Raw genomic sequence first — 24,324 nt, forward strand, 5'->3', positions numbered from 1 at the left:
AGTTATAGGACACATCTAGAATTTGATCTTATTTTCGAATTCTCTGGGAAATATGATCATGTAATGGCAAATACTTTTCCCTTTGTATGTTTCATTAAGCTCCAATGTAGGAATCTATATACTCTGATCGTGTATGATAATCGTGGTTTAGATATAATGAAAGTGACCAACAGTTTACATAATTATTTATATGTTTTTATAGTTCCAGATCATTTATATGTGTTTTTTCTAAGAAATTGTAGTCTTCTTCCAGTTGGTCTCCTATCCTTCCATTTTTCCTCCAGAGTTTTAAGACAGATGCTATCCAAATTACTTTACATACTAAAAGCCATCAATACCTACCCTACTTCATTTGTCTAAATAGGAAAGTGTTAATTCCTCAGTTCTATCCGACTCTGTAACCCTCCAGGCTCCTCTGTCTAGGGGATTCTGCAGGCAAGAATACTGGAGTGGCCAGCCATTCCCTTCTCCAGGGGATCTTCCTGACCCAGGGATCAAACCCTGGTCTCTTGCATTGCAGGGAGATTCTTTACTGTCTGAGCCACCTGGCAAGCTTTACTATTAATTAAACATTATTAAATATTGCCAATTACAACATAATATTTATTCCACCAAATGTTGTATTAGAGCTATGGTAGGCTTTGAGGGGGAGAAGGCAGTGGCACCCCACTCCAGTACTCTTGCCTGGAGAAGCCCAGGAATGGGGGAGCCTGGTGGGCCGCCGTTTATGGGGTTGCAGAGAGTCGAACACAACTGGAGCGACTTAGCAGCAGCAGCAGGCTTTGAGGAGAAAGAGCATGTTGAAAAAACTCACTCTGTCTTTGCTGCCATGAAGCTTATATAGATAGATATTAATCAAATAATCACCACCATATAGATTTAAACTGCCATTGGTACTTTGAAGGTAAGCTAAAGGATTTTATTAGAATTTTAATACATGCCTTGAGTTACTCTACTTTTCTGAGGAAGAAGTGTAGTGAGGTAGGAGGAATCGTGATAGGCAGAATCACAGTGTGTTTGAGGGACTGAAAGCTGTGATTTTTCTTTTTTCAGGATTAAAGATGGAGAGTGGGGTGAGATGTGGCTTCAAGTGGAGTAGGACTGTATTGTATAGGACCTGCTAAGTCTTAAATTAAAAATTTTGAGGTTGTTTTCCCCTGGAAGTAGAAGGAAATCATCATAGAGTTTTAATCATGAGAGAGATAGAATAAGGTATATACTTTGAAAATCATTCTTAATACACAGTATAGTGATTTGATTGGAAAAGGCAACAAAAGAAACGAGGAGTCTTACCAGGAGAAAGGTGTTGCAGTGTCCAGGCCAGAGATAATAACAACTTGAGCTAAAATGATTACAGTGAAAATGGAGAGAGTAAGACAGAATTTAGAGAGTTTTCAGGGAATTAAAAAGAATGACTTTATAAGGTTGAATATTATTTTTCTATTCTCTTTATTTATGTCCAGTAGTCATTTGCAGGCTTTTTGGTAGAGCAGTTTGGTTGAAGTTTGAATTTGCATAGCCCTTGGTCCAGCTTTCTGTGTCTGTTCTAGAGAGGTATTTGTTGATGTGTAGTAAGAGTTAAGGTGCAAGGATAGTTGTTTCACCTCTGTTTGTAGTATTAAAAACTGGAGACAGTCTAAGTACTCACAGATATGGAACATATTATAGAGTAACATTTAGGAATCCTTTGTATTTGTAGGAAAATTCCTATTAATTTAAGTTTAAAAAATTAAAATATAGACATTGCTTTGCATTTATATATATATATGCCAGAACATAAGTATTTATGACAGTACTGATAAAACTTAATAATCTTGTTCTGCAGATTGTAATTCATAGTTAGGGTATAGTGAAATGAAACTCTTCCTTGTATTCTTATATCTTGCTTGAAATTAAAAAACATATTTATATATCATGTATTCTAATAAAAAATACATATACTGATTGAAGTATGTTAGTTGTTTGGTTGGTAATAGCTTTCATCTTATAATCTGGCTGAAGTGTGAAGAATTAAAAAACAATTGAACTTTTTTCTGTTGTCAGTGAACTATTGCTGAAGGATAAATTAATCTCACATTTTGTATCCTTGGAACAAATTTGCTTTTGTAGTTGCCTGGAGATTTTTATAAGCTTCAAAAGTACTAGTGTATTCTGTCCACATAAGAGAAATACTGAACATAATATTTGCATTCTGCTATCCTGTCATGGAGATAGAGAATTCACATTTACCTTGAGATCTAAGTGGACCCTACCACTTAATAGTTGTGTGAATATGAACAGGATTATCAGGTTTTCAGATCTTTCATTTCCTCATCTGTAAAAGTGAGACATCAGTATGTTGTCTTAATAAGGTTTTGTGCATAAGTAACGTCTATAAACCGGCACAGTATAGACTAAATGGTCTATTTGGATTATAGTGAGGAGAAAAAGCAGTATGATTTATTATTCTCAATTAAATCATTGATTGAAAGACTACTGATACTGTTTCAGAAACCTGTTTTTATAAATATTATTGGACCACAGCAATATCTGCTCACTTATGTATTATGAATGGTCATATTCATGCTATTGTCCCCATGTTGAATATCAGATACAGAGAACTTCATACCATTCAGCCTAAAATATTTACTGTATAGCCCTTAAAGAAAATGTTTGCTGACACTTGGACTAGATATTTATTTACAGTTTTAAATACCAAATTGCCTTTGAAGGTTTGCAAACAAAGAAGGAACATGATATGAGAATATTAATGACAGTAGTGTGTAGAGTGGCTTGGACAGGGAAATGTTAGAAGCAGAGAGATAAGCTGTGATTAATTTAAAAAGTTGTGATTATGGTAGTAATCATTAAAAGAATGAGAGACGGAATTAGTATATAGAGGACGACTCAGGAGGATTTTTAACTGATGGCCTAAGAGGAAGACTGATGTGATTGTAGGTTTGAGTAAGACAGGGTAATGGTGACAATAATAAGTTTATAAAACAGTGCAAATTTTGGTATTAATAAATTATTTAGTGATATTGCTGTGAGTAGAGAGCTAGAAATAAGTTATGATTGGGCTTAATTTTATGTGTGTTATGTGGTAAATTTGCGATGGTATGAAAAGAAGTACGTTACACATGCAGTTGAAAATCTTGAATTACAGATAGGTCTAGTGATAATATACTGAAGTCATTTGCATAAAAGTTGCATAAAAGTTCCACATCAACTGGATGAGATCTCCAAGAGAGGTTAGTTTAAAGGGAGAAGAACAGATACTAATAAGATGAAATTTAAGGGATCAAAACAAAGAGGATGGAACTAAGAACCTTCGGTGGAGCAGTTTCAGAAATTTTAAGTTGTGAGTTGAGTTTACCATTTGCTTTGTACCCTTCCTCTTATTTGCAGTTTTATATAGATTAAGTAATGTAGAATTCAGTGAAGATATTTTTGTTAATATTATCCATGTGTTTTTTTTTTAATTTATTTATTTCAGTTGGAGGCTAATTACATTATTATATTGGTTTTGCCATACATTGACATGAATCTGCCCCAGGTGTACATCTGTTCCCCATCTTGAACCCCCCTCCCACCTCCCTCCCCATCCCATCCCTCTGGTTCATCCCAATGCCATGCTCGGGCCAGTCTGTATTGGCCTGGAGAGCTGAATATTAAATTTGCAGGAATTTTGTGACCTTGTTAAATATAACATGCATGCATGTGTGCGTGCTAAGTTGCTTCAGTTGTATCCAACTCTTTGCAACCCTATGGATCACTGTAGCCTTCCAGACTCTTCAGTCCATGGGATTCTCCAGGCCTGAAGACTGGAGTGGATTGCCACTCCCACCTCCAGGGTGTCTTCCCTACCCAGGGATAAAACCCATGTCTCTTATGTCTCCTGCATTGCAGGTGGATTCTTTTTCACTAGCACCCCTGGGAAGCCCATATATAACATAGCTATTATGGAAAGTTAAATTATGCAAGCTTAAAATTAAATAAATCCTATTAAAAATAAAAGTAAATTTTCAAAACTCATCACTTTTAATTATTTTACATCTTACTATTTTCTATGCTCTCAGGGTTTTTATTTACACCTATGCCGTGTATGGTGGAAATACTTTGTAGTAGTGTACTACTATTGTTAATTACTTCTCAGCTCTGTATTTGGTGATGTCACTTTGGTAGTTTGAATTTGGTTGTGATAAGAGTATTCACTTTATGAAAATCAGAAAACACTACAAATCAGGACTCAGTTTATTGTTTCACTGTTTGTGGACTCAATAAAGTGATGGAAAAATTGTTAATAATGCAGATTAAACTTAAAGATGTATCAGGTCTTTAGTCATTATATTATGATACCACAAAAATTTGAGGACATATCCTTCTAGTGTTCGAGAACTATTAACATATACAATTCAGTAAAGAAGACGCTCACAACGTTGAACAATGAGTGAAGTTGCAACAGATGGCTTTGTCATTTCTTTTGCATTCTGTTCATTAAAGTGCACAAAGGTATCAACTGTCTTTCATGTCAAAAGCCTTTTCACTCATAAGTTGAAACCATAGGTTAGCTAGGGATATAAGAGTTTCACAAAATTATCAAAATCATTTTATATGAATCTGTTAACTAGATAGATGCTCAAAATTCTCCAAGCCAGGCTTCAGGAATACGGGAACCGTGAACTTCCAGATGTTCAAGCTGATTTTAAGAAAGGCAGAGGAACCAGAGATCCAATTGCCAACATCTGCTGGATCATGGAAAAAGCAAGAGAGTTCCAGAAAAACATCCTATTTCTGCTTTATTGACTATGCCAAAGCCTTTGTGTGGATCACAATAAACTGTGGAAAATTCTGAAAGAGATGGGAATACCAGACCACCTGACCTGCCTCTTGAGAAACCTGTATGCAGGTCAGGAAGCAACAGTTAGACCTGGACATGGAACAACAGGCTGGTTCCAAATAGGAAAAGGAGTATGTCAAGGCTGTCTATTGTCACCCTGCTTATTTAACTTATATGGAGAGTACATCATGAGAAACACTGGGCTGGAGGAAGCACAAGCTGGAATCTAGATTGCTGGGAGAAATATCAATAACCTCAGATATGCAGATGACACCACCCTTATGGCAGAAAGTGAAGAAGAACTAAAGAGCCTCTTGATGAAGGTGAAGGAGGAGAGTGAAAAAGTTTTCTTAAAGCTCAACATTCAGAAAACGAAGATCATGGCATCTGGTCCCATCACTTCATGGGAAATAGATGGGGAAACAGTGGAAACAGTGTCAGACTTTATGTTTTTGGGCTCCAAAATCACTGCAGATGCTGATTGCAGCCATGAAATTAAAAGACGCTTACTCCTTGGAAGGAAAGTTATGACCAACCTAGACAGCATATTAAAAAGCAGAGACATTACTTTGTTAACAAAGGTCCGTCTAGTCAAGGCTATGGTTTTTCCCGTGGTCATGTATGGATGTGAGAGTTGGGCTATAAAGAAAGCTGAGCACCGAAGATTTGATGCTTTTGAACTGTGGTGTTGGAGAACACTTGAGAGTCCCTTGGACTGCAAGGAGATCCAACCAGTCCATTCTAAAGGAGATCAATCCTGGGTGTTCATTGGAAAGACTGATATTGAAGCTGAAACTCCAGTACTTTGGCCACCTGATGCGAAGAGTTGACTCATTTGAAAAGACCCTGATGCTGGGAAAGATTGAAGGCAGGAGGAGATGGGGACGACAGAGGATGAGTTGGTTGGATGGCATCATTGACTCAATGGACATGGGTTTGGGTGGACTCAGGGAGTTGGTGATGGACAGGGAGGCCTGGCGTGCTGCGGTTCATGTGGTCGCAAAGAGTCGGACCTGAATGAGCGACTGAACTTAACTAGATAGAATTTATGATAAAGTGTATTGTGCATTTTATTATTGTTTGTAAGTTGTGTGCTCTACTTCCTTTATATTGGTACAGTTTCTAATAATTTATGTGCATAGATTTTTTGAAGTGCCATTGTTAAACATTTACTAACACACTTTGATTATTTTATGAAATGAGTAAAGTTCCTCCCAAGCCTTTAATTTTTTTATATTTTCTATAGCAGCTGCCATTTCCACAGTCATTTCCTTGTCTGTATTTCTGTTTGGAAAATCATTTTCTTCATTGTTATATAATATTAACCAGGGAAGGTAATATTTTGAATTTGCTAAAGATTTTTTCTGAACGTGAAAGTATAAACCACTTCTAATCAGCTATATGTGTATATACAGCAAATGGTAAGAAAACTAGAGGAATAGAGCTGCATTGTGTTATTAATTGGTATATATTTATTAATTTGTTCACTGAAATAATGTATCATATTTTCTAGAGATTCAACTAATGAGACTACTGCCCATTCTGATGCTGGCAGCGAACTTGAAGAGACAGAGGTCAAAGGAAAAAGAAAAAGAGGTCGACCTGGCCGGCCTCCAGTATGTATTTACTTGTCATCTTTGTTTCTATAATGGTTACCAAGTAAAGGTTCTTATAATACTGTTAATACTTTTAAAAATCTCACTGACACATTAAAATGTTTGGAGACTTTGCTTCATAAATATTCTTAGCAGTGGTTTGAAAAAGAAAATTAATTATAGTATCCTTTTTGCTTTCCATGCCTCTTATAAATAAATGGTAGTCCATGTGAAGGGATCGGGAAGCTGATCGATATGGAATGAGGTGTAGTTATGATTTCCTTGCTTTTTATTTTTAGATGCAGCTCTGATTTCTTGTGAACTCTTTACGCATTTTTGTAATATTTGCTTTCAGTCTCAGAATATGTTCTCATTTACACATGATTGCGAGGTTTAGAAAAGCTCTGTGTGCTCTTCCTGTGTGATATCTTTATGTCCCGTAAGTACTGTCATTTACTTGAAAGTAGTGCTGTCAGAGACCATAGTGTCAGTGGTATCAGTGGGTTAAGGCTTGTATTATTTTATGCTCGCTTTTATGAGTATAAAGATGAGTTGACTTTGTTACTGCAGGTTTAACATTTTATTTTATAAAAGCTCTTATTATGGAAAAATTTAGCCTCCTTCTATGGAAGTCATAATAGTATAATAAACCCTCCATATAAATCTAAGTTACAGCAGTTATCAAGTCGTTGCCAGTCTTTCTTTCCTGTGTTATTTTTGAAGGTCATTCTAGATAGCATTCCATCTTTGAATATTTCAGAATGTATCTAAAAGATAAGGGCTTCCTTTCTCTCTTATTTAAACATCACTCCATGACTTAGCAACTAAACAACAGCAGCCAATATCATTCTCATAATGCAAGATGACAGTATTTTAGTAAAATCACCAATAACACATTTAAAGTTTATAATCATCTCAGAAATATTATCTTTTAAAAATTAGTTTGTTAGTTTGACTCCTGATCTACCTATTGCAATCAGTGGCTGTGTTATTTAACCAGTTATTATATATGTATGTCCTTAGTAGTGACTTAAAAATGTTTTTATGTTAATTTTGTTCTGTCAGTATTTATCTGTTTGCCACAGTTTTTTATTAGATTCAGTGAAACTCCATAGCTTTTACTTTGCAAGACAGCCTTAACAACAACAAAGAAAGGGATAGAAGGATGACGTCTACAGTTTTCTTTACACTTGATTTTATCCTTCGCCTTTATGTAAAGTAGAAAAATAATGGAGGGAAAGACATATATTATAGGCACTCTTTATAATCCTTAATTTTGTAGAAGTATTTGATGCTATGGTATTCCTTTAAAAAACATTTTGGGCAAAGTGAGAGTCTTGTACCTAGAAGCAGTAGACTGTTTTAGTTTGTCTTACTACTGTATGGTTTTTCTAAGACTATTGGTAAGTCACATTGCTTTCTCTCAGATTCATTGTTTATAAGTACACATTTTGAAATAAGACTAAAGTTGCTTGAAAATAGAATAAACTGCAAACATGATTGCTTTCTTGAATTTGTACCCCTCCAATTAGAATTCTTTACTGAATGATTCAGGTTAAGTGCTGTCTTCTTCAAGAACTTTATTTATTTATTTTCGTAAACAGAATTTATCACCCCTTCAGCAGTCTGTTGTATTATTTTTTATAACCTATTTAGTTTTGACTTGTCTACAGCTATATTCACGCAATGTTTTGATTTCCTGATGAAAAGGAGTCTGTGTATCCAAATGCTTAGATCTTTTGTGGTTAGAAGTAAGATTTTATTTTTTAGTGAAATTGGCTTCCCTGGTGGCTCAGGCTGTAAAGAATCTGTCTACAGTGCAGGAGACTGGGGTTGTGTCTGTGGGTAGGGAAGATCTTCTGGACAGGGAATGACTACCCACTCCATTATTCTTGCCTGGAGCATTCCATAGGGAGAGGAGCCCTGTGGGCTACTGTCCATGAGTTTGCAAAGAGTCCGACACGACTTAAAGACTAGCACTGACTTTAGTGAAACTGCTACTACATAATCTAACATGTAAATAGTACATGTTCATCCCATGTTTCTAGAATGGAAAAACTGTCAACCATCATAGGATAGTAGCATTTTAGAGACATGTGTTAGACTCTAGTCCTTATATTCACACTTGTTAGTCACATAGCTTTTTTATATTTTTACCTGACTCAGACCCATTTCTTAACCTTGGAAACAAAAGAGCTGCCTGAGTTTCTACTCTGGGGTTTGTACTGCACTGATGTTTTTTGTGTCATTTAATCTTAACACCAGTACTGTTAAATACGTCTTGTACCAAGGTCCGTCTAGTCAAGGCAATGGTTTTTCCCGTGGTCATGTATGGATGTGAGAGTTGGACTGTGAAGAAAGCTGATCGCCGAAGAATCGATGCTTTTGAACTGTGGTGTTGGAGAAGACTCTTGAGAGTCCCTTATACTGCAAGGAGATCCAACCAGTCCATTCTACAGGAGATCAATCCTGGATGTTCATTGGAGGGACTGATGCTAAAGCTGAAACTGCAATACTTGGCCACCTCATACGACGAGTTGACTCACTGGAAAAGACTCTGATGCTGGGAAAGGTTGGGGGCGGTAGGAGAAGGGGACGACGGAGAATGAGATGGCTGGATGGCGTCACCGACTCTGTGGACAGGAGTTTGAGTGAACTCCGGGAGTTGGTGATGGACAGGGAGGCCTGGTGTGCTGTGATTCATGGGGTCGCGGAGAGTCGGACACGACTGAGCGACTGAACTGAACTGAACTGATGCACTTTACAAAGTAGAAAACAAAAAAGAAAGTGGCTGAGGTCACATATATTGTTGTATAAGAACCAAAGCTAGGATTTAAATTCATAACCTACCTTCCAAACTCTTTCCCTCAAGAATGCCAAAACACCAAGATGTTAATTAAAATTAAGAGGTGTAATTGTCAGAATGATCATATTTGAGTTATGCCACAGTACCTGTTCTGAAGATGTCTTGGGCACTTTCCATCAACTGGCTCCATTTTGAACAATTCTAAGTTTTGGTTCATAAACTCTTTGTTACCGTTCATTCTTGTTAAAAGGACTTGATGGATCTTTGATTTTACTAGTTGACTCAGTGAAATGAAAACAAATTGTATATGGACTTCTGCTTTGGGCAGCATTATTTCCCTTATTTCTAAATTCTTAGGAGACATCTCATTTTTGGTGTTTCTTTCCAGTATGTTATTATTTCAGAGACTTTTCTTACTGAACTGTTACTTTGCAGATGTCCTAATTCGTACTTGTTATTATTGTGGCTCTGAAAGGATGATGCTATCCAAGAGTTGCACTCAATATGTCATATGATCTGGAACACCCAGCAGTGGCCATAGGACTAGAAAAGGTCAATCCTCATCCCACTTCCCAAGACGGGTAGTACTAAAGAATGTTCAAATCATAGGACAGTTGTTGTCATCTCCCTTGCTAGTAAGGTCATGCTTAAAATCTTGCCTGCTAAGCTTCAGCATTATGTGAACCAAGAACTTCCAGAAGTCCATGCTGGGTTTAGAAAAGGCAGAGGAACCAGAGATCAAATTGCCAACATCTGCTGGATAGTAGAGAAAGCAAGGGAATATCAGAAAAAAACAGCTGTTTCATTGACTGTGCTAAAGCCTTTTACTGTGTGGAGTTTAACAAACTGTGGAAAGCTCTTAAAGAGGTGGAAATTCCTGACCATCTTACCTGTCTCCTGAGAAACCTGTATGTGAATCAATAAGCAGCAGTTCACACCCTGTATAGAATAACTGATTGGTTCAGGATTGAGAAAGGAATATGACAGGGCTGTCTGCTGTCACCATGTTTGTTTAAACACTGAGCACGTTATGAGAAATGCCGGACTGAATGATTTACAGTCTGGAATCAAAATAGACAGTAGAAACATCAGCAATCTCAGATATGCAGATGATACCACTCTGATGGCAGAAAACTAAGAGGAATCAAAGAGCTGCTTGATGAGGGTAAAGGAGGAGAGTAAAAGAACTGGCTTAGAACTAAGTATTAAAAAACTAAGATCATGGCATCCGGCCCCCATTACTTCATGGCAAATACAAGGGGAAAAGGTGGAAGTAGTGACAGAGTTCCTCTTCTTGGATTCTAAAATCACTGCAGATGGTGACTGTAGCCATGAAATAAGAAGATGTTTGCTTCTGGGCAGGAAAGTTATGACAAACCTAGACAGTGTGTTGAAAAGCAGAGACATTACTCTGCTGACGAAAGAAAGAAAGTTATGACAAACCTAGACAATGTGTTGAAAAGCAGAATCATTACTCTGCTGACAAAGGTCCGTATATTCAAGGCTCTTGTCTTCCCAGTGGTCACTTAGGGTTGTGAGTGGGACATAAAAAAGGCAGAACACCAAAGAAGTGATGCCTTCAAACTGTGGTGCTGGAGAAGACTCTTGAGAGTCTCTTGGACTGCAAGGAGATTAAACCAGTTAATCTTAAGGGAAATCAAACCTGAATATTCCTTGAAAGGACTGAAGCTGAAGCTTCAGTGTTTGGTCACCTGATGTGAACAGCTGACTCATTGGAAAAGTCCTTGATGATGGGAAAGATTGAGGGCAGAGGGAGAAGTCGTCATCAGAAGAAGAGATGGCTGGATGGTGTCACCGATGCAGTGGACATGAACTTGGGTGATGGTGAGGGACAGGGAGGCCTGGTGTACTACAGTCCATGGGGTTCCTAAGTATTGGACATGACTGGGCAACTGGACAACAGTAATTCAAATAATTATTGATCTCCAAACAAACACTATATAGTATCAGGTTTATTCTACCCCTGTGATTACGTTAAGAATTAATGGACATCGTTTTCTCTGTCTACACCATCTCTAAGCTAATGTCACCCAGATATATGTTTCCAGCTTGGACTTTACTCTGGATTCCAGACCACATCTAGTATCCATTGAGAATCATCATTTAGCTGTTTAATGGTCCCAAGATAATTAAAAAAAAACAAACTTTCTTGCTTCCTATCCCTGCTCAGCCCTTTTCCCATAGTGGCAGCTTTGTGCTTCTAGTTACTCAGCTGTAAACCATGTAGTCTTGAATCTTTCTTTCCCAGCCTATATCTAAACTATCAACATGTGTTGTCTAATTGATTTGCAAATTGCATCAGTCATTTTTTACTGTAATGCTGAGTTAAGCCACCATCATGTGCTTTTGTTGAGACCTATCATGTGTGCTCCTTGCCTCAGAGTCCTGTGTCATCTTTTCAGTGGGGCCTCCCTTATGGATGGTATCTGGAATTGCATATCTTCCCTCCTACTGCAAGGGACTTTTTGTCCTCATCGTGTATGTGTGTGCTCCCCTTTTTGTCCTCATCTTCTCTGTGTGTGTGTATGTGTTCTCCCCTTTCTCTGTAGTACTTAACTGCTATCTAACATAGTATATCCTTTATTTATTTATTCATTGTCTGTCTCCCCCTATTAGAAGGTAAGCTGCTTGTAGTGGATTTTTGTCTGGTTTGTTTACTGCTGTATACTAGTGTTTGACTTCATTGACTATTGAGTTAATGAATGGTGTTTAATTTTGTTAAATCATCACTCTTTTTTTTCCTTAGTGTTTAAAATTTTTTAAATTTTGAGATAATTTCAGTCACAGATGAATTCTAAGAATTCTACAAAGAATTCCTGTGCAGATTCTTCATGCATATCGTCCAAATGTTAACATGTTACAACGTTTGCTTTATAATATTTTCTCTCTATATATATATATATACACACACACACACAGATGCATAAATGTAAGTATGTATTTTCTTTGAGAGTACTTTGTTGACATGATGCCACTTTGCTCCTAGCACTTTATTTAGTATACATTTTCTTTAAATCAGATATATTCTTCACAGCCACAGAACATGTTTGAAAAATCACGAAAACAATATTTGTATAATACTAACCTTATGTACATAAATTTCATTCAGATTTTGCCTGATATTCAAATAATGCCCTAAATAAAACAGTTTTTTTCCCCTTGGTTCATGATCCAATCCAGAATTTCATGTTGCTTTTAGTTGTCATGTAAATCAACATAACTGTAACCTCACTTGTCTTTAGTCTCTGGTTTAATGTTTTATTATGTTTTTTGTTCTCCATTCTATTTAAGTGAGAACCAGTACTTATATTCTTAACATTATTTAACTTTCATATTTGCATAGGCTAAGTAGGAAAATTTTCACTTTTCTGTCCATATATTCATACGCATAGAAAAGTTAGCATAGCATATACAACAAAATATTAGCAATGAGTATCAGAAGTAAAGGTCAACAGGTGAATATATTTTTGAAAATCGGATATTCTAAATTCCTTGGTACTTTTATTTATAATGGTATGAATTTTATGATATTTTATAAATTTAAATCACTGCATAGTATTCTGCATGTAATTATCTAATTGATTCCCTATTCTTGAATATATGTTAAAATTTGCTTACTAATTTAAACCATACAGACATAAGCTTATATCTCAAGAATAAATTTTGTTCTGAGCCATAGATACTTTTTAGTCTAGATTCTTAAAAGAAGAATTTATTACTCAAAAGATATGCTATATATTTTGAAAGTTTTTGATGTATGTTACTGGGTTACTTTTCACACAACAAAATATATGGCATTACCTATCTTACTTTTGAGTATACTGATTATTAAATCTTTTCTAATTTTTAAGTATTGTAACATTTCATCAATATGTTCTGCAATAGTGGTTATTTGTGTTTCTTTTCTGAATTGCTTATTGGTCCTTTTCCATACCACTTTTTCTATTTTTAATTTTCTAAGCAATTGAAATATCTTTTTAAAATAGCTTTTGTAGCTTAAGCCTACATACGTTTATGATCGGTTTTGGAAATGTAATTATCAGTTGAATTTGTATCTATCTCCTCTTTGTCAAATCAGCTTTGTTGTTTTATTTTGAAAGTTTTTTCATTGAACATTTCTTCTATAGACTAACATTTAGTTCTGGCTTCCTTAATTATGCTAAAGGATACCATAATTTTTCCAGGAATCTAGAATTAAAACAGCAGTCACCATTTAATTTCCTCATCCCAAATCCCTTCCCCTCCATCGTATATCTAAGGAGATTCCAAGTCTCATGAATTTTTGTTTCATAATGTCTTATACATCTGTCCCTTTTGTTACATTTCCAATGTTCCTTTCTTTAGGCTTCACTTTAAAGGACTTTGTACTGTTACCTTCCTGTTTTTAAACTTTTCTCTTTTCCATCCTATTTTTTTAATCACTGCCAAGTTGACCCTCTTTTTTTTTTAACTTGTTCGAATATTAAGAAGCACCTTTTTATTGGGGAGCATGTTCTTCTAACTTATTTTATTGTGTTTGTAAACGCATAACCTTTTATTCAGTCAAATACGTATCTTTGGTCCTTCTGTATATAGCTTGTGGTTTTTCACTTATTCCTGGGTGTTCATTGGAAGAACTGATGTTGAAGCTGAAGCTCCAATACTTTGGCCACCTGATGCGAAGAGCTGACTCATTTGAAAAGACCCTGATGCTGGGAAATATTGAGGGCAAGGAGGAGAAGGGGATGACAGAGTATGAGATGGTTGGATGGCATCACTGACTCGATGGACATGGGTTTGGGTGGACTCAGGGAGTTGGTGATGGACAGGGAGGCCTTGAGTGCTGCAGTTCATGGGGTCGTAAAGAGTCAGACATGACTGAGCGACTGAACTGAACCTTAGCTCATGGTGTTTATTTTCTTTTTGAAATCTTTGTTTCCTAAATTCTGTTCATGCTAATCTAATTTTATTAATCTTATTTAATTGACCAAGTCTCAGTTATGCTTATCTCTTGTGTGATGTTTTCCCTGATTATCAGTCAGTGGAAGTTATTTTCCTTTTCTTAGAACCCTTCCAATACTTATCTTAAAGCAAGTTTCTGTGAAAAGTCTTTTTTTTTTTTAAATATAGTATAGTTTACTGTAGTTATTTGTGTTTCTGTTTCAGTTGTTAATTTCTAAAGATTTTACATTAAGCTACCCCACATATGTTGATATTCATTATTTGTGAAAGGATGGGGATTACTTTACATTCATTCCTCATGAATAAATTTAGGTTAGGCACAATGAATGAAAAGTCAGTTTATCTCTCTGTTTCTTAAAGTTTGTAGAAAAGTTATTGTACATGTGGACTGCAATTTATCCTGTAAAGAACTTTTGGGATAGAATAGTTTTGGAAAATCTTCTTGTCTAACTATGCCAACTTAAAATAGTTTACCAGAAGTATGGCTTTACATTTAAATTAAGTAGTATAGAGTTGTAGTAAAGCATTTGTTCTAAAGATTGGTCTGCTGCTGCTACTAAGGCACTTTAGTCATGTCCGACTCTGTGTAACCCCATAGACGGCTGCCCACCAGGCTCCCCCGTCTCTGGGAGTCTGCAGCCCAGAACACTGGAGTGGGTTGTCGTCTCTTTCTCCAGTGCATGAAAGTGAAACGTGAAAGTGAAGTCGCTCAGTTGTGTCTGTCTCTTATTGATCCCATAGACTATAGCATACCAGGCTCCTCCATCCATGGGATTCTCCAGGCAAGAGTACACTCTGACATTAAATTGCATCATTTTCACAAAGTGAAGGATGTATATAGCTTTTTGAATTCCTGAGTCTGTTTTCCAGAAAATTCATTACTTTATACATTGAGTCAGGGTTTGTTTTAGGAAGTTCTACCCCCCCCCCAGATATTCATTCATATCTTTTTTCCCCACAGTGTCCCTTGAATTACCTATAGCAGTGAATACCTGAACCCTGTGTACCATAGATATCTCACTTGCACTATGGTTTATGGGATTTGAAGTTTCAGTGTCCCTTCTCCACCACCAAATGACAGAATTGTATTAGGATGTTGAAAAATACATTTTAAACACTGTGAGTTTTTTGAAAGGTATGTGTGCTGCTATATAGAAGGATCAAGTACTTAATATTTTTGGCACATAGTAACTGGACAATGAATATAGAAAGAAAAATTGTGTTGAATGAGTGGAAGAAATTGTCTAATATCTTATGTTCTGTATATTCTTTCCGTTCCGTTCAGTCGCTCAGTCGTGTCTGACTCTCTGCGACCCCGTGGACTGTAGCCTACCAGGCTTCTCCGTCCATGGGATTCTCCAGGCAAGAATACTGGAGTGGGTTACCATCTCCTTCTCCAGGGGATCTTCCCGACCCAGGGATCGAACCCGGGTCTCCCACATTGGAGGCAGACGCTTTAACCTCTGAGCCACTTAGATTGAATCAATTTGAGCATGTCTCTGCTCATGATTAAATTCATGTTATGTATATTTTATAATATTACCACTTACTGTCACTTGGGCTATTAAGCATACATTCTTAGAGGTAGAATAAATGAGCCTCTGTGAGATATGACGTTAGAAGCTAGCCATGCATACTCGGTTGAGGCACATATTTGGAAGGAGGTCCACTTTCCATTAGTGGAAGAAAAATTTACTAGACAGGTAATAGCTGGGATAAATGGAGTAAGCTGATCATCTTGTACCAGGGAAACTGTATCTCTGGGATCATAAGGTACATCTGATCTAGAGCTAGCACCTGTATTGCCTGACAGCCTGTTATGAGGGCCCCACCCAGTGACCTGGGATTCAAGGATAGAATTTCAGTCCCTCCCTGAGACAAACTGATAATGGATAGGACTCTAACTCCAGGGAACTGAGTTACTGGCTAGGTTTCTAAGGCATTAGTAACTTCCCAATTAAGGCAAAGACTCAGTTTTTTTTGTTTGTTTTTCTATTAACTTATTTAAATTGAAGCATAATTGATCTGTAATATTGTTAGTTTCAGGTATGCAACAAAGTGGTTCAGATTATATACTTCAGATTATTTTCCATTATAGGTTATTATAAGATATTGAGTATATTTCTTTGTGCTTACAGTAAATCCTTGTTGCTTATCTGTTTTAGTTGTATCTATTAATTCCATTTTCTAATTTATCCTTTCCCCTTTGGTAACCATATTTGTTTTCTACATCTTGTGAGTATGTTTCTGTTTTGTATATAGATACTTTTATATATAATTTTTAGATTCCACTTATGAGTGATATATAATATTTGTTTTTCTCTGTCTTTCTTAATTAAATATAATATGCTCTAGGTACATATGTGTTGCTACAAATGGTAATATTTTTTGTTGTGCTTGAGTAATACTACATTTTATATATATGTGGAACATATTAAGCCAGTTGACTGTTAGGGACACTTGGGTTGTTTCCATGTCTTGACTTTTGTATTTAGTGCTGCTGTGAACATTGGGATGGATGTATCTTTTTGAATTGGGGTTTTCATTTTTCTCCTGATTTATACCCAAGAGTGGATTTGCTGGATCATATGGTAGCTTCATTTTTAGATTTTTTGTTTGTTTGTTTGTTTTTAAGGAACCTCCATACTATACCATGTGACTGTATCAGTTTATATAAACATCAACAGTGTAGGAGGGTTCCTTTTCTCCAGACCCTCTTCAGCATTTATTTCTAGGCTTGTTGATAATAGCTGTTCTGACCAGTGTGAGATGTTCTGTTGCATTTTATAGTAAAATGAAATATCTGAAAGAGAAAACTAAAGCGAAATCCCATTTAAAGTTGTGTCAAAAATTACCTAAGAATAAACCTGAAAATGATAATACATTGATAAAGGAAACTGAAAATGATTTAAATAAATTGAAAGATATCCTATGCTCCTAAATTGGAAGAGTTATTAGTTAAAATATCCATAGTACCCAAAGGAGTCCACAGGTTTAATGCAATCTATATGAAAATGCCCATACATTTTCATAGAACTAGACCAAATAGCCCTGAAATTTATATGGAACCCAGAATTGCCAAAGCAATACTGAGGGAACAGAACAAACTGGAGGGGTAACCCTTCCAGTCTTCAGACTATACTACAAAGGTATAGTAACCGAAACAGTGTGATATTGGCATGAAAAATAGATCAATGGAACAGAATAGAGAGCCCAGAAATAAACCCATGTGTTCATGGTCAAGTAATCTATGACAAAGGAGGCAGGAATATACAATGGGAAAAAGAAAAGAAACACCCTCTTCAGTCAGTTGTGTTGGGAAAGCTGGACAGCTGTATGTTAAGCAATGAAATTAGAACATTCCCATGTACTATGTACATGAATAAACTAAAAAATGCTTTAATGACCTAAAGACTTGACACTATATTATCTCCTAGAAGAGAAAATAGGCTAGACATTCTCTGACACAAATGGTAGCAATATTTTCTTCAAGTAGTTTCCCATGGCAAAAGAGATAAAAGATAAAGAAGTGGGGCTTCATTAAACTTAAAAGCTTTTGCACAAAGGAAACCATCAATAAAAGAAAAGGCAACCTAGGAATGGGAGAAAATATTTTTAAATGATATGACTGACAGGGGGTTAATAACCAGAATATACAGACAGCTCATGCAACTCAATATTATGAAAACAAACAGTCAAAAAAGGGGGGACCAGAAGACCAGAATAGATACTTTTCCCAAAGAAAGCATATAGATGGTCAATAGGCACATGAAAAGATGCTCATTGCTAATTGTTAGAGAAATGCAAATCAAAGCCACAGATGAGATATTATTTTATACTGGTCAGTATGACTCAGTTCTTAAGATGCCACCACTGGAAACTGGACCAGTCAAGCAAGTTTGATACAGACCATCACCCGTTTCTTTCATTTGAGAGCACCATGATTTCTTGTCCAGGAATGAGACTACTTTTACAGGTGTCCTAAACTTTATATCAAAAATATGTGGCCAAGGGAGTCTGAAAAGTTACAAGAAACTAAAAGGTAATGTATATATAATTACCGTTTGAAATATTAAGTTGTACAAAAGTAATTATGATGTCAGATCATGAATTTTAAAATCATTATAGCTAGTCTCAAATACATCTTTATTAATCAAAATAGGAACCATTTCAATCAGCACATTTTTGCCAATGAGTAGTAAGTTTGTTTATTCCTGTAGCATAAAAGTCAGTGCTTTGGGATTCAGTGAATTCTTGGAAAACAGTTTCTGTGTCTTGCTGGTTGTGGAAGCGTTTTCCCTGCAAAAATTTGTGAAGATGCTTCAAGAAGTGGTAATTGGTTGGCGAGAGGTCAGATGTTATGGCAGATAAAATAGAACTTTGTCACCCAGTTCATTCAACTTTTGAAGTTTTAGTTGTGTTATGTGCGTTTGGGCATCTTTGTGGAGAAGAATTGGCTCATTCTGTTTACTAATGCTGACTGCAGGCATTGCACTTTTCAATGCATCTCATCGGTTTGCTGAGCATAATTCTCAGATTTAATGGTTTTGCCAAGATTCAGAAAGCTGTGGTGGATCAGACTGGCAGCAGACCACTGAACAGTGGTTGTTACCTTTTTGGGTGCAACTTTAGCCTTGGAAAGTATTTCGGAGCTTTTTCTCGGTCCAGCCACTGAACTGGTTGTTATCAGTTATTCCATACAATTTACTTGTCCTTGCACATCACAATTCAGTCGAGAGATGGTTTGTGGTTGTTGTGTAGAATAAAAGACAACACTTCAAAATGACAGTTTTTTATGATCTGCGGTCAGCTTATGAGGCACCCACTTACCAAGCCTTTCCACCTTTCCAATTTGCTTCAAATGCCTAATGACTGTAGAATGGTTGATATTCAGTTCTTCGACAACTTCATGTGTAGTTTTAAGAGGATTGGCTTCATGATTACTCTCAGTTGTTGTCTGTTTCTGATGGTTGGCCACTATGCTCCTCATCTTCAAGGCTCTTGTGTAGTTTGCAAAACTTCTTGAACCACCACTGCATTGTATGTTCCTTAGCAGTTCCTGGGCCAGATGCATTGTTGATGTTGTGAGTTGTGTCTGCTGCTTTATGACCCATTTTGAAATTTTAAAAAAATCGCTCATATTTGCTTTCTGTCTAAAAGAAATATAAAATAAAGAGCAAGTGTTAAGTCATTAGGAAAAAAAGTGAGAAATGTACATTCAAATGATGCATATGATAATCACATGTATTTAATAGTTTATTCCAATATCAAACAGCAAAGTTCAACAATGCAAAACCACATTACTTTCGCACCAGCCTAATAGCTTTGTGAGGATAGAGGTTATGATGTTGGATTGTACAAGGTTGGAGAGTCTAATCAGGAGACAAATCTTCACCAGTAATTCTAACAGAAAAATGTAATGTGAGGAATTATCATTTGTAGAAAATTCTTTAATCATTTATCATTCAAGGATTGTGAATTAAGACAACTATCTCCCTGTTAGAGCGGCTGAAATCTAAGAACCTGGCAATACCAATTTCCTGGCACGAATATGAAGCAAAAGAAGCTGGAGCTCATTGCTGGTTAGAATGTGAAATGGTGTTGCTACTTTGGAAGACTGTGAAAGTTTTGTACTAAGCTAAACATAGTTTTACCGTATGATCTGGTAATCCTAGGTGTTTGCCCAGTGGATTTGGAAGTTTTGTTTATACAAAACTCTGCATGTAAATTCTTATAGGAGTTTTATTCCTAATTGCCAAAAATGGTGGGCAAGATGTCCACTGTTAGGTAAATGGGTGACAAAACATGATACGTGCATGCAGTGGAATATTGTTTACAGATAAACAGAAATAAGCTATTCAACCACTGAAAGACATGGATTAATCTTTAATTCGTTTTGTTAGGATGAAAAAATACCAACATGAAAATATATGCTGTGTGACTACAATTATATGACTGTGTAAAAGACAAAACAGTAGTGGTGATTAAAAAATATTTTTGGAGTTTGCCAAGGGAAAGTAGGAGGGTTAAATGTGAAGCACAGGCATTTTTTTAAGGTAGTGAAACTTTTTTCTGTTATACCATAATTGTGCATACATGACACTATGTGTTTGTCAAAAATCATTGAGCTTTTCATAAAAAGTGAATTTTATTAATTCACATGTTTAAAAAATCATTTATAACGTTGGGGGAATACCAGGATGGAATGTAGAATGTATCAATATCCTGTAACTCTGCTGCTGACTTTAGTAACTTTGGAAATGAGTCTGTAAGACTAAAGTCAAAGAAAACTGCTGTACACAGTGCATAAAAGAACTGCAGTCTAGTTCAAAAAATTGTTTCCCGTGGGATAGGGCTTAAAATATTGCTATATAAGCACACTGTTGAGAGCCAGATTTCTCACTATTGGAGTGGGAGTTTGTAGATGAGTAAGGGGAAGAAGCATCCATATGCTTATGGATTAGAGTTGGAGATACCAGTTACAAAAAAAAATTTGCTTAACTTAATATAGATAACAGATCATTGCATACAGAAATATTTGTAGTTATGCGTATACATCTGGAAATACATTTCATTGTTTTGCCCACTTAAGGGCCTAGAAGCAAGGGCACTCGGTATCAAGGAGCAAAACCTAGTGCCCAGATCTTCATTCCTAATAAAAGTCTCTAATAAAAGGAACCAGGACTATTACCTGATTCTAAAACTGGAAAACAGAATATACAATATGATCATGGAGAATGTTTTGCTGCCAGAAAGTAACCAAGTACTAAATAAAAATTACACACAATGGCGTATGTGTGTGTTTATCCCACAATAATATGTCAAAAGAACACAGGAGACAAAACTGAAAGATCTCTCAATGGCCAAAGCCGAAACAAGTTGAGCAACAAAATAAAAAATATTGTACTCCAAAATAAATGTTGATGGGTCTACATTAGTATAAATGATTGAATGAATGAGAGAGAATAGCGAAATCTCCCATGCTGAAAGAATATCAAATAGTATGTGTAAATGCTCAACCTCCAAGGAGGTGGAGCATAGCTCCTCACCCTTCAATGTGGAATGCACATAGTGACTTTCTTCCAAGCGGTGAAGTGTGGAGAGGAGAGTAAAAGTAACTTTACAGTGGAAAACCTGACAAATATCACCTCTGCCAACTAATTAACAGGTCAGCATTAAGAGTGATAAGTCATGTGTTAGACTATACCCTTGATTGTGAGGTGACAAAAATGACACTTTCTCTCTCATATCTTCCTCTCCAAACCCACAATTCCAGTCTGATCATGAGAAAAACATCAGACAAACCCCAGTTGAGGAACGTTGTATAAAATACCTGTACAACATAAAATACTTGTCCAGGATTCCTTAAAATTTTCAAGGTCACCATAAACCAGGAAAGAGTAAAAACTGTTGGAACCAAGAGGAGCTTAGGGAGACATGATGTGACCATGTCTAAGAGCCCTTGGGTGGGCTTCTGGGACAGATCATTTTTTTAAAAAACTAGGAAAATCTGAATTAAATATGGACTTTTGTTAATGTGTCAATAGTGGCTCATTAATTGTAACATATGTCATACAGATAATAATGTGTTAATAATAGGTCTAATTAGATACAATATGTGTGGGGGTTCCTTGTACTGTCTTCACAACTTGATTTTGTATAGCTAACACTGTTCTAAAAATACTTTATTTGAAAATAAGCAGTAAATTTATTATGTATTAATCCACACACACAAATAGAGGTCAGGCTGTTAACTATAATATCAAGAGGAGTGAAGGAGTACTTTGGAGAATACAAGAATAGAGAATGATGGGAGTGTGTCCTGAGAGCAGGAAGAGAAGCCCCACTATGCTGTGTTTTGTAGTGTTCCTCCAAGGCATTTGAGTTATAAATCCTACCATTGCAGCAGATGACAGGAGAAATGTTTACTGAATCCAGTTCCAGCATCACAAAGTGGGGCAAAATAGAGTATATTTGGAGAACAGTAAATTGATAACCAAAACAGGCTGGTATGAGAGAGAACTAAACCACTCAAGAAAGCGTATGAAGATTGAGAATATGCTTAGAGACCTAAGGTAACAGATCGACTAGTTTTCTGTGATCCAATACTTCGGTCACCTCATGTGAAGAGTTGACTCACTGGAAGAGACTCTGATGCTGGGAAGGATTCGGGGCGGGAGGAGAAGGGGACGATAGAGAATGAGATGGCTGGATGGCATCACCAACTCGATGGACATGAGTTTGAGTGGACTCCGGGAGTTGGTGATGGACAGGGAGGCCTGGCGTGCTGTGATTCATGGGGTCGCAAAGAGTTGGACATGACTGAGCAACTGAACTGAACTGAAGGTAACACTGACGGGGAAGGAATATAGGGAGGGAAGAGATATCTGAAACACATAGGGATAATGTGGCTTGCTGGGAGAGTTGCAAAAAATGTCTGTTAAATTTAGTAACATTAATTTTACTGGTGAGTTTGGTCAGTAACTCTAATGAGTTTATGTATAAGTGAAATTTATGGGAATGAGAACAACAATAGTGTCTGCAAGCTACTCTATCTTGACTCTAAAGGTGAGACATAGATAAGGTGATAGCAGGTGTTGACTTTTCTTTGTAAGTTGGGGACGTGGGATGGGTTGTTAATTGAAGAATGTGCCTTGTCTAACTCAATGAAACTGTGACCCATGCCCTGTAGGGCCACCCAGGTTGGATTGGTCATGGTGAAGAGTTCTGGCAAAAGGTGGTCCACTAGAGAACTGAATGATAAACCACTTCAGTATTCTTGCCTTGAGAACCCCATGAAAAGTGTGAAAAGGCAAAAAGATAGGACACTGGAAGATGAACTCCCCAGGTCGATAGGTGCTCAATATGCTATGAGAAGAGTGGAGAAATACTTCAGAAAGAATGAAGAGACAGAGCCAAAGCAAAAATAAAAACCCAGTTGTGAACCGACTGGTAATGGAAGTAAAGTATGATGCTGTAAAGAACAGTGTTGCATAGGCACCTGGAATGTTAGGTCCGTGAATCCAGGTAAATTGGAAGTGATCAAACAGGAGATGGAAAGAGTGAACTTTGACATTTTAGGAATCAGGGAACTAAAATGGACCAGAATGGGCAAATTTAATTCAGACGACAGTTACATCTACTACTGTGGGCAAGAAACCATTGGAAGAAATGGAGTAGCCATCATAAGTCAACAGAGGAGTCTGAAATGCCGTACTTAGCTGCAATCTCAAAAACAACAGAATGATCTTTGTTGCTTTCTACGGCAAACATTTCAGTATCACAGTAACCCAAGTCTATACCCCAACCAGTAATACTGAAGAAGCTGAGGTTGAATGGTTCTGTGAAGTCCTATAAGATCTTCTAGAACTAACACCCAAAAAGATGTCATTTGCATCATAGCAGACTGGAATGCAAAAGTAGAAAGTCAAGAGATACCTGGAGTAACAGGCATGTTTGGCCTTGAAGTACAAAATGAAGCAGGGCAAAGACTAACAGAGTTTTGCCAAGAGAACGCACTGGTCATAGCAACCACCCGCTTCCAACAAGACAAGTGCTGAATCTACACGTGGACATCACTAGATGGTCAATACCAAAATCAGATTGATTATATTCTTTGCAGCACAAGCTGGAGAAGCTCTATACAGTCAGCAAAAAGAAGACCAGGAGCTGACTGTGGTTCAGATCATGAACTCCTTATTGCCAAATTCGGACTTAAAGAAAGTAGGGAAAACCACTAGGCCGTTCAGGTATGACCTAAATCAAATCCCTTAAGATTATACAGTGGAAGGGACAAATAAATTCAAGGGATTCGATCTGATAGAGTGCCCGAAGAACTATGGACAGCGGTTCGTGACATTGTCCAGGAGGTGTTGATCAAAACCATCCCTAAGAAAAAGCAATACAGAAAGGAAAAATGGTTGTTTGAGGAGGCCTTAGAAATATTTGAGAAAAGAAGAGAAGTGAAAGGCAAAGGAGAAAAGGAAAGATACATCCATCTGAATTCCAAAAACAGCACGGAGATAAAAGAAAGCCTTCCTTAGTGATCAATGCAGAGAAATAGAGGAAAACAACAGAATGGGAAAGACTAGAGATCTCTTGAAGAAGAGTAGAGATACTGAGGGAACATTTCTTGCAAAGAT

General features: G+C 36.7%; 1 protein-coding gene across 1 annotated transcript in view; it reads left to right on the plus strand.

Moving 5' to 3' along the window:
* The window catches only part of STAG1 (STAG1 cohesin complex component), a 503,309-nt gene that overhangs the window by 147,704 nt on the left and 331,281 nt on the right, over nt 1-24,324 (plus strand). The window contains exon 3 of the mRNA XM_055413256.2: nt 6,333-6,435. Within this exon, the coding sequence (XP_055269231.1) occupies nt 6,333-6,435 (103 nt within the window). The remainder of the gene's footprint in view (nt 1-6,332; nt 6,436-24,324) is intronic.

This window comes from Moschus berezovskii, chromosome 1 (assembly GCF_049115385.1).
Source record: "Moschus berezovskii isolate FMDL1 chromosome 1, NW_MosBer_1.0, whole genome shotgun sequence".
NCBI classification, from domain to species: Eukaryota; Metazoa; Chordata; class Mammalia; order Artiodactyla; family Moschidae; genus Moschus; species Moschus berezovskii.